This window comes from Leucoraja erinacea, chromosome 15, assembly GCF_028641065.1.
Source record: "Leucoraja erinacea ecotype New England chromosome 15, Leri_hhj_1, whole genome shotgun sequence".
Taxonomy (NCBI): domain Eukaryota; kingdom Metazoa; phylum Chordata; class Chondrichthyes; order Rajiformes; family Rajidae; genus Leucoraja; species Leucoraja erinaceus.
Window position 1 is genome coordinate 24353044 of NC_073391.1, and position 10267 is coordinate 24363310.

A 10267-nucleotide genomic window follows, 5' to 3' on the forward strand; every position below is an offset into this window, starting at 1 on the left:
TGTTCCGCACTTCCAAACATTCAGACATAGGGATTTGGTTCAAATGTAGAACCTCAAGTTTCAGTAAGGTCAGTTTTCCCCCTCCATAACTTTTGTTGCTGCATTAGCAGTAGGGAAATTCTTAAATATAATCCAATCAACTGCTTTGCTAAATGCCCAAGAGTGTGGGAGGAAACCGAAGCACCCGGAGAAAACCCACACGGTCACAGGGAGGACGTACCAACTCCTTACAGATAGCACCCGTAGTCAGGATTGAACCTGGGTCTCTGACGCTCTCAGGCAGCAACTGTACCGCTGCGCCACAGTGCCACCTTGAATGTTCTAATAGAAAATCAAATGTATTGGTTGATATTCTGAAGAAGCATTTGCACACAATTCCTTACGTTAGTTCGTTCATATCATTTGAGATAGTCTATGCATAAAACAGTTCAGTTTTGGTCACTGCTATTTGAATGATGCAGTTGTTAAGCAGTACAGAGAGCAGACGATGTTGCCAGGAAAAGAGAGAGAGAGAGCTCTGTGCCGCCGAGTTACTCCAGCTTTCTGTGTCTATATCTAGAGACTGAGTTTGAGTAAATCGGGCATAGATTTAAGGTAAGAGGTAATAGAAACACGAGGGGCAACATGTTCACACACAGAGTGGTAGGTATATGGAACAAGCTGAGGGAGTGGTTGAGAATAATTGACATATTGTGAAAGACATTTAGACTGGTCCATGCTTAGAAAAGGTTTGGAGGGATATGGGTCAAACACTGGCAAATGTTACTAGATAAGATGGGCATCTTGGGCGGCTTGGATGTATTGGATTAAAAGGTCTGTTTCCATGATTTTGGAAGATCGCAAACAATGTGTTTACAATATCTACAGGTGCCTCGTTGAAGATCCTAGTCACCAAGGCCTATACATTTTACCATTAGTTCCCTTAGTTTGCCTGAACTTTTCTTTAGTATTAATAAATATTTTAAATTTCTACCATCTTTTTTCAATACTATTAGAATGCGCCTCTGATTTTTCAATACCATTAGAATGCTTTTAGTGTATCCTTACATGAAGAGAGATAAAAAATATTTGTTCAGTCTCTACAATTTCCTTATTTCCCATCATTGCATCCTCTAAGCAACCAACACATTAGCTTGTTTTATACTCTTGCAGCATCTCTTACCATCTATTTTTATATTAATTCCAAGTTTATGTCATAATCTATTTTCTCTCTTTTATCGTCACCCTTTACTGGTTTCCAAAAATCATCACAATGTTCTTGCTTACTACTAATCCTTGTAACACTCTATTCTATTTTTGTAATGGAATAAATCTTTGTTGGGAATTGCACAATATACGCTTAAATGTCTCCCTCTGTTTATTTACTTCATTATGGCCTGTCCCACAGGAGATTTTTTTAAGCGACTGCCAGCGACTGTCATAGTTGTAGCAGGTCGCCGACAAAACTACGACAATGTCTACGACAAGCTACAACAACCTACCACCTAGTCGACGTCAAGCTATGGCAAGCTACTGACAACCGGCGAGTCATTAGGACGTCCACCAACGACCACACCTACGGCAACCTACGACCACACAGGCGACAACCTACGCCAACCTACGACCCTGTCGGTGACAACTGAAGACAATTCAGTCGCTTGTACCTGTCGTCGGTTGACGTAGGTAGTCGCCAATGGAATTCACTGAAGTCGGCACAGGCAACAACCTACGTCACCTGGCAACAACCTACGTCAGAAGAAGTCAAGCTACGCTCATTGGCGTCAACCCACTGTCGCCGAAAATGTTTGAACATGTTGAAAATCCAGTGGCGACCAGAAAGAAGCTACGACTCTTTGGGCGACTGAGGAGACTACTCATGACCATACACCCCGGCGACCATGTGGCGACAGCCTACTCGCCTGTAGTCACCTAAAAAATAACCTAAATGGGACAGGCCCTTACTTTCCAAGTCCATTTTAGCTATGTATGCCTTTATACTTTCCTTTTAGATCTGAAACTGTTATCATCAACAAGTTTCTGTCTCTCAAACAATTCCTTCAACTGTGATTATTTTTGCCAGAGAATCCATTACAATAAGATCATTAAATAATTCTGCCTCATTACACATAAGCAGATCTAAATATTTCATTTCCTGGTTGGTTCCACAATGCATTATATTTAGAAACTGTCTTGAATGAATTCCAGGAATTCATCCTGTAGACCTCTTTTGCCAGTTTAATTTATTTAATCTGCTTGAAGATGCTCATAATTATTTCTGCCCATTTCGTAGAGGCCCTCATTGTTTCTAGATACATCATAGTGCAATGTAGCTACTCTTCCATTAGTCATCTCTTTCGCTTGCTATATCTTACCCTCACAATTATATTGATTCTACATCTTGAATTTCTTGTCAAATTCATTTCTCAATATTGTGGAGATGTCATCCTTTAGCAACAGGTCTTCTACTTCTTATATGATGTTATGTAGCCCAGAATATTTAGCTCCCTGCCGGGGTAACTGGCTTGGCTTGACTTTTGACTTTCTGAATTTCAAAATGTTTGTGGTTGCCACTTACTTGCATAAAGGACAATCTAAACAAATGGCCATGAATACAGGTCTGTATTTGGCAACTGACAAGATGAAGTCGGGAAAGTTGCCAGTATGTGCCCGAACAGTCTGTGACCCATAGCACTATGTTTAAAGCCCATAGCGCTATGTTGAAATCCCATAGTCCTGTGGCCAGAAGCACTATATTTAGAACCCATAACGGTGCAGTTGACAGCGCTTTGTTTAAATTCCCACGCGCTAAACCGGCTGCGCTGTGTGTATTACCTTTACGTGCCAAGTCTGTAACGATGTGTATTGCTTTACGCACCAATCTGCGAATGATGCCGCTTTGTTCCCAAAGGGGGTGGGGGACGTCGCTCAGATGCAGTCCCCTGCCATTGGTTTTAGTTTGAATTTGGGAGCAGCGCTATTGGCCAGTACTTACCAGCAGTTATTTCAATGGCTGATTTCTTACCTGTATAAAGGCAGGTGCCAGGAAGCCAGAAGTTCATTTATGTACGAGAGGGGTTCACCGACGGGCTGAGTCAGGGCCCTAGTGAGACCACACCTGGAGTATTGTGTGCAGTTTTGGTCTCCAAATTTGAGGAAGGACATCTTGCTATTGAGGGAGTGCAGTGTAGGTTCGCAAGGTTAATTCCCGGGGTGGCGGGACTGCCATATGTTGATAGAATGGAGCGGCTGGGCTTGTATACTCTGGAATATAGAAGGATGAGAGGAGATCTTATTGAAACATATAAGATTATTAAGGGTTTGGACATGCTAGAGGTAGGAAGCCGACGTTGGGAGAGTCCAGAATCAGGGGCCACGGTTTAAGAATAAGGGGTAAGCTATTTAGAATGGAGATGAAAAATAACTTTTTCACACATAGAGTTGTGAATCTGTGGAATTCTCTGCCTCAGAAGGCAGTGGAGGCCAATTCTCTGGAGGCTTTCAAGAGAGTTAGATAGAGCTCTTAATTATAACGGATATGGGAGAAGGCGGGAACAGGGTACTGTTTGTGGATGATCAGCTATGATCACAGTGAATGGCGGTGCTGGCTCTAAGGGCCGAATAACCTACTCCTGCACCTATTGTCTATTGTCGGTGTGCTGCAGGTGGGACCAAGCACCTCGAATCTTCAAGCTCCTCTTATGCTTTTAATGGGTTACAATGGAAAAGTTTATTGTTGTAAATTTCACGCGAATGGATCAACACTGGCATTTGCAGGATTTGATCGACTCGTATTGTTTTGGAATATATATATATATATATATATGGCGACTACGATAATTATGCTACATTGGAAGATCACAGTGAAGCAGTGATGTAATTGCATTATAACACAGATGGCAGCATGTTATTTCCAACAACAACAGTCAAAACTGTAGCAGTGTGGGACAGTGAAATGTGTGAAAAAAATCAAGAGATGGGGACCATAGTTGGTCTGTACAGGAAGCAACGACAAAATAGTGAAGCTACGGGACATTCGGAAGAAGGCCACGATCCATATGTTTCAAAACATGTACCAAGTACTGGCAGCAATGTTTAATGACAGAAGCAATCAGATTATCTCTGGTGGTATTGATGACGGCATTAAGGTTTGGGACCTCCGACAAAACAAGTTAATTTGTACCAGGCGTGATCATGCGGACTCGGTGACTGGTTTGACCCTGAGTGGGGTAAAAGAGAACATCACCAACCTCGCTGACCACACCTAGGAAGCCATAGAGAAGATTCGAAGGGTCAGAGAACAGTGCTACGACTGCAATCCCTCGGGAGGATGGAGAACAACAGAGGTACACTGGGGACTGACCATTGGGACAATCTTGTTGGCCATAATATTACGACGTTGAATATGCTGAGTGGCATCACGACCGCAGGGACTTTACTCCAGCCTGTGGGTCTGATGTAACGAGGTAATGCCTGCGGGCCGGATGTGGCAGTAACTAGACTGTTCGAGGGGAGGAATTCGAGAAGTTTGCCCGACCAGTCTGTGACCCATAGTGCTGTGGCCATAGCTCTATGTTTAAGGCCCATAGCACTGCAGCTGGTAGCGCTATATTTAGAACCCATAGGGCTGCAGCCAACACACTTTGGTTAAATTTCCATGCGTTAAGCCGACAGCGCTCTGTTTAAACCTTTGAGCGACAAACCGACAGCGCTGTGTGTATTACCTTTGCGTGCCAAGTCTGTAGCGCTGCGCGTATTGCTTTGCGCGCCAAGTCTGTAGCACTGTGTGTATTGCTTTACATGCCTGCCTGCAGCTGATAGCGCTAAGTTCCCAAAGGGGGAGGGATCTTCCCTTGGATGCAGTCCCCTGCCATTGGTTATAGTTTGAATTTGGAAACAGCGCTATTGGCCAGGACTTACTGGCGGTTAATTCAACGGCTGATTTCTTACCTGTATAAAGGCAGGCACCAGGAAGCCATAAGTTAGTTTATGTACAAGAGGGGTTCATCGATGGGCTGCACAGAGGCAGCGAGAGAGAGAGAGAGAGAAAGAGAGAGAGAGGTATGCTGCTGTAAAACGGAACCGCGCGCATACCAAGACATTCTTTTTGTCCTCTCTCTTGCCAATAAATCTGATGTGTTCTTGACAAGAGGGATTCACCAATGGGCTGGGTTACGATCAACGCCACGGACGGAGGCCGAAAGAGTGGGAGGTGTGTTGCTGTAAGATGGGCCCCCGCTCTTACCGAGATAAGTATTATTTTTGTTCTGTCTTGTGCCAATAAAACTGATTTGTAACAACAGACGAGTGTGCCTTTTTTTCTGTTCTACTAGTCACATCCTTGAACCTATTTCCTAGTACCAATGCTGCTTGCCTTCCTCCAAAATTGTTATTATATCAATTTTGCACCTTTTCGCTTGTCCTTTTACTTTCTGAATATCAAAATGTTTATGGTTACCACTTACTTGCATAAAGGACAATCTAGACAAATGACCATGAATACAGGTCTGTATTTGGCAATTGACAAGATGAAGTCAGGAAAGTTGACATTTTGGAAGGAAACAAGCACAAGATGGTATTGCTGCACAAGATATTGCCAGCATATTGCTGCTAAAAATGATGCAACATCACATAGCAAATTTGATATCTTAATTTTTCTTAAATGTATATATCAAGTGAAATCTTTCCAAAGTTCTCAATATAAAATCCACAGCAAATAATTATTCAAATAATATTAATCAAATTTTTATTTTTAATTATGTATTATGTGCTTACAGATATGAAAAACATGGAACAAAAAAATATTCAGCTAAACGTTCTCCAACAACAGAAAAATGAATTAAAAGGAGAACTTCTGCAACTTCAGAACAAATTACAAGGTTTCATGCCAATTGAATACGATATTGTGTTTTCATATTTACCAGTAACTTAAAATTGATGAACAAACAGTTCTCTCAGTTTTATACATATGCAGAGCTGTCAAGTAGTACGGAATTTCCGTATTTTGTACGGAAATGCGATAAGAATACGGATGTACGGATTTGCTTTGTAAAATAGGGATTTTTTAAAAATCGGCCCAACTTCCTGTTTCATCTTGCTGCTTAAATAATGCAAGGATTATTGTCATACTGTCATACTTGTCATACAAAAAAAGTCATACTGTAACTCTAAAAATTATAGCAGATTAAATCTATTAGTATTTTAAATTTCAAGATCTGGATGATTATTTTTGTAAGCTTTGATCTGTCTTGTCCTGCTACAGATTTAAACAGCGCTGTCAGTTTAGCGCATGGGAATTTAAAAGAACAGCATTATGGGTTCTAATTATAGCGCTACCAGCTGGAGCGCTGTTGCCTTCACACATTGCGCTATGCTATGGGTCACAGACTGTATAGGAAGGGAGAAGGAGAGAGGGAAAAGCAGAGAGAGGGAGGGAGAAAAAAAGGAAGGAGGGAAAGAATTCTAGAAAAAAAGGAGGGAGAAAAATCCCCCTTTCTCTCCCCCCTCCTCTCCCCCCCCCCCCCCCCCCCCCCCCCCTCCCCCCCCCCCCCCCCCCCCCCCCCCCCCCCCCCCCCCCCCCCCCCCCTCCTCCTCCTGCCCCCTCTAACTAAGCCAGTTACTAGAATACTGAAATGCTCTGACAAAACTTGGCAGCTCTTCATATGTATAACCGTGCAGCACAGAAGTAGATCCTTCAGCGCACATTGTCTGCCGACTGTGTTGCTAAACTAAACTCACCCTAACCGCCTGCACAAGATCCCTCTGTTGCCTACCAGGTTTTGGTTTATTGTTATCATATATGCTGCCATATAATGAAAAACCTTCGGGCAAATCATATTATATGTGAGTACAACAGGTAGCGCAAAAGAGAAAATAAATATAGTGCAGAATATATTGTTACAGTAACCAAGAGAGTTCGGATAAAAAAGTATGTGTGCTACAGTGAGGTAGATTGTTATGTGCTTCGGTGCCTGGATCACACTGGCAGTAATGATGGTGGTGCAGGTATAAGAGTGACATTTAAGAGACATATGATTATGCGGTGAATAGAGGAATATAGAGAACAGAAAGACAGATGGGATTAGTTTTAACTAGGTATCGTGCTCGACAAAGACATCATAGACGGTAGGGCCTGTTACTGTGCTGTATTATAATATGTTTCTATGTTTTACTCCATGTTTGAATCCGACAAATCAAATTTATAATATATATGAATCAAAGGAAGAAATGCAGCCGGCAGCCGTACATGCAAATGAATCCATTCTGATTGGACATCTGCGAGCATCGGCCATTCCGATTGGACATCTGCGAGTATCGGGCACGAATCGAAAGGCAGGAAGGGTACTGCAGGCGGACGGACGGATTTGAGTTTTATATATATATAGATAGATAGATATTATCTGCAATAACTTTACATGCCATGTCTTTGGTATCCCCCAAAAAATATACTTTGCCTCCTTCTGTTTTAAAAACAGGATAGCGTAGATTTAAGTTGAGAGAGAAAGAAGTTTTAAAGAGGATTTGACTGGAAATGTCAAGAGACATTTTGCAGAGACATTAGTTGGCATCTGGAACTTGCTGCCAGAGGAGATGGTGGTTCAATATAATCCAATATAATCACATCTTCTTATAGCTTGTGTAAGAGTTTGTTTGGAGATTTTGGAGCACTGTGGAGCTGCCTGCAGCCGGAACAACCTGGGAGCTCCAGTCGCGGAGCCTGCGGACTTACCATTGTGGGCCTGGCCAGCTTTGGAGCGTGGAGAGCTGTGGTGGCGCGTTGCTGCGGCCCGACTCCGGAGCTTCGGAGGCTCCAGCCGCAGGTCCGGTGGCCGGTGACATCAGGAGCTCGCGGGTCCCTGGTGGGAGACCGCTTTTTGGAGCTCCCGCAACGGCAACTTCTCCCACCCGAGTTGCGGGGTTGAAGGCCACCCGAAGTGGGGCCTCCAACATCAAGACCCGGGCAGGGCCTTACATCGCCTGGCGCGGCCTTAATGGCCGCAGGACTTGCCAGCGCCCGTCAGGGGCTTTGACATTGGGAGAAGAATGGAGAGCAGGGGAGAGACAAGACTTTGCCTTCCATCACAGTGAGGAGGAGATTCACTGTGATGGATGTTTGTGTAAATTGTGTTGGTGTGTGTCTTGGTTCTTTTCTTGTTGTATGACTGCAGAAACCAAATTTTGTTTGAACTTTAATTGAGGTTCAAATGACAATAAACGGTATTGTATTGTATTCTTTGGAGATTTTGGTATGAATCGTCCATTAAACGTGTTACATATAAAGGTTAGTGTTGCAAACTCCAGCAGTAGAGGGCTGGTATTGCAAAAGTCCAAAAGAATTTTGGATTTAGTTTCAGTAAATCAATATAATTGAGATTGTTTAAGTTGGTACAATGGAGTTGAGCGGGAAAGATAGATCAGCCATGATTATCTTTCTACTATGATTTATGATTTATAACTGATGAATATAAAATAGACCTGAAGAGCTGATAGTGATTAGTCTCTCACATATTCCAATAGGTTTGGGTATGAAAGGACAAAACATAGTCCAGTCTAATCAGGAGTGATTGAGCAGGTTATATTTGAAGTGAATAGTATCACAGACTGAGTGAAATGTATGTTTCAGTCTAGAGCATTGTAGTTCTTAATTTATTTTATTTTCAACTGATTTTAAGGTTACAAAGGCATTTGAGTTCTGTTTTATTTAACTTTTGATCATTTACTGGCTTGTCAATAAAGGTGAAAAAAACTTTATTTTTCAGGTCTTGAAGATGAGATTACTAGAGTAGCTTTTAACACAAAGCTTTTGGAACCTATTCCTAGGGTCGAGGGTGAGATTTGATAGAAGCATCACATAGGTTAAAGTGCCGTGTCAGATGTTAATATACCATTTTATACATTTGGTGCACCATATCGAAATTAGCAGCAGTATTTTTTTTCGTCCAGGAGGTTTGCCCGGGTGTCCCAGTTCATGGAATTTCAACGTTACTAAAGCTTGTTCCAACGGGCCCTTATGATGGTTTGCCGGCAGTCAGCCGATAGTGCGCGGTGGCACAAGGGTGGGGTGCTCTGGGCGCGGGTTACTTATCTATTTTTGGGGTTGCGAGTCCTCTTCATTTTGCTCTGCGTAGCGTATATGGATAGGTGCATGGTGCTGTCCCGTGGGGGGGGCCCCGGGATCATGGCTATCGTATTCCTCTTAGCCCGCTCAGAATCGATAATTGTTATCATTAATAAAGTGATTGTTTTGTTGCTTTATGCCAGTAGTGTTGTTGGGGATCAGGGTGGATATCTTTTGCGTGGAGTTGAACGCCGGTTCCAATGATTTTGAGGGCATTTCTTGAACTTGAGCAGATAGTGAGTGCTAGACACGGCAGAAGGCATTAAGGCTACTACCTCTCTAGGGGTATCATCATTACGATAATGATTGGGGGGTGGGGGCTCAGTACCGTCGTGAGCATGCCATACATGCCCCCGGCCAGTTTTGTCAACCCGCCGATCGCACATGTTATGTAGGTTTGGCCCTATCACCCCACAGATTCTCCCATACTCACCTTGGAGTTTCGTGCTCTCAAGACCTGCTCTTCCAAGACTAATACGAATCAACACAAACAAATAGCTACTCGATCACAGCCTGTCCCTGGTGGCTCGCAGCACCTTCTCGCATGGCACGTCGACCCTGGAACGGGACGCTGCACACATCATGGTAACAAGGCCCACGAAGAGTTCTACGCACGAGCTTGGGAACTTGGCTTGTGTAATGCGTCGGCTCACTGAACCATGTCCGGCCCCGATAGGTCGAGACCCCGCCGCGTGCGGCTGAAATGCAAGGTGCCGTTGACGATAGGTGCCGGTACACCACATGACAGGGAGTAGCTGCCCGCATGCGGGCGTTGACGGCATTCACAACAGCCTCAAGGGGAACAAACAACGAAGAGAACACAACCCTGTGGGCGCACGGGACACGAACCTGGCGATAGCAGACGCGTGCGAGCTAAACAGGGAACCACCTACAAGGACACACCGCATGGTGCCCCCAAACCATTAAGGCCCACGGACGTAGGGGAGTAAATACACAGCTGGGAGGGACAGGAGAACAGAACAACCCGAAAACGACATGGCAGGTAACACCAGCAGCAGGGCACACAGCTCATCAAAGAGAAATTCGAGAGCATGAAAACAGGGGGACACAGAACCAGACAGGGAGAAGATACGGCCAAGAACTACACAAAACGAAAGGCGAGAGGGCACGGGAGACCGCACGGAAGAAGCAAAGTTCACCAAAAGGCGCCGT

General features: G+C 43.9%; 1 protein-coding gene across 1 annotated transcript in view; it reads left to right on the plus strand.

Moving 5' to 3' along the window:
- The window catches only part of ccdc172 (coiled-coil domain containing 172), a 34543-nt gene extending 24793 nt beyond the window's left edge, over positions 1-9750 (plus strand). The window contains exons 5-7 of the mRNA XM_055647461.1: positions 5754-5855; positions 8736-8804; positions 9512-9750. Of these exons, the coding sequence (XP_055503436.1) occupies positions 5754-5855; positions 8736-8804; positions 9512-9750 (410 nt within the window). The remainder of the gene's footprint in view (positions 1-5753; positions 5856-8735; positions 8805-9511) is intronic.
- The last annotated feature ends 517 nt before the right edge of the window (positions 9751-10267 follow it).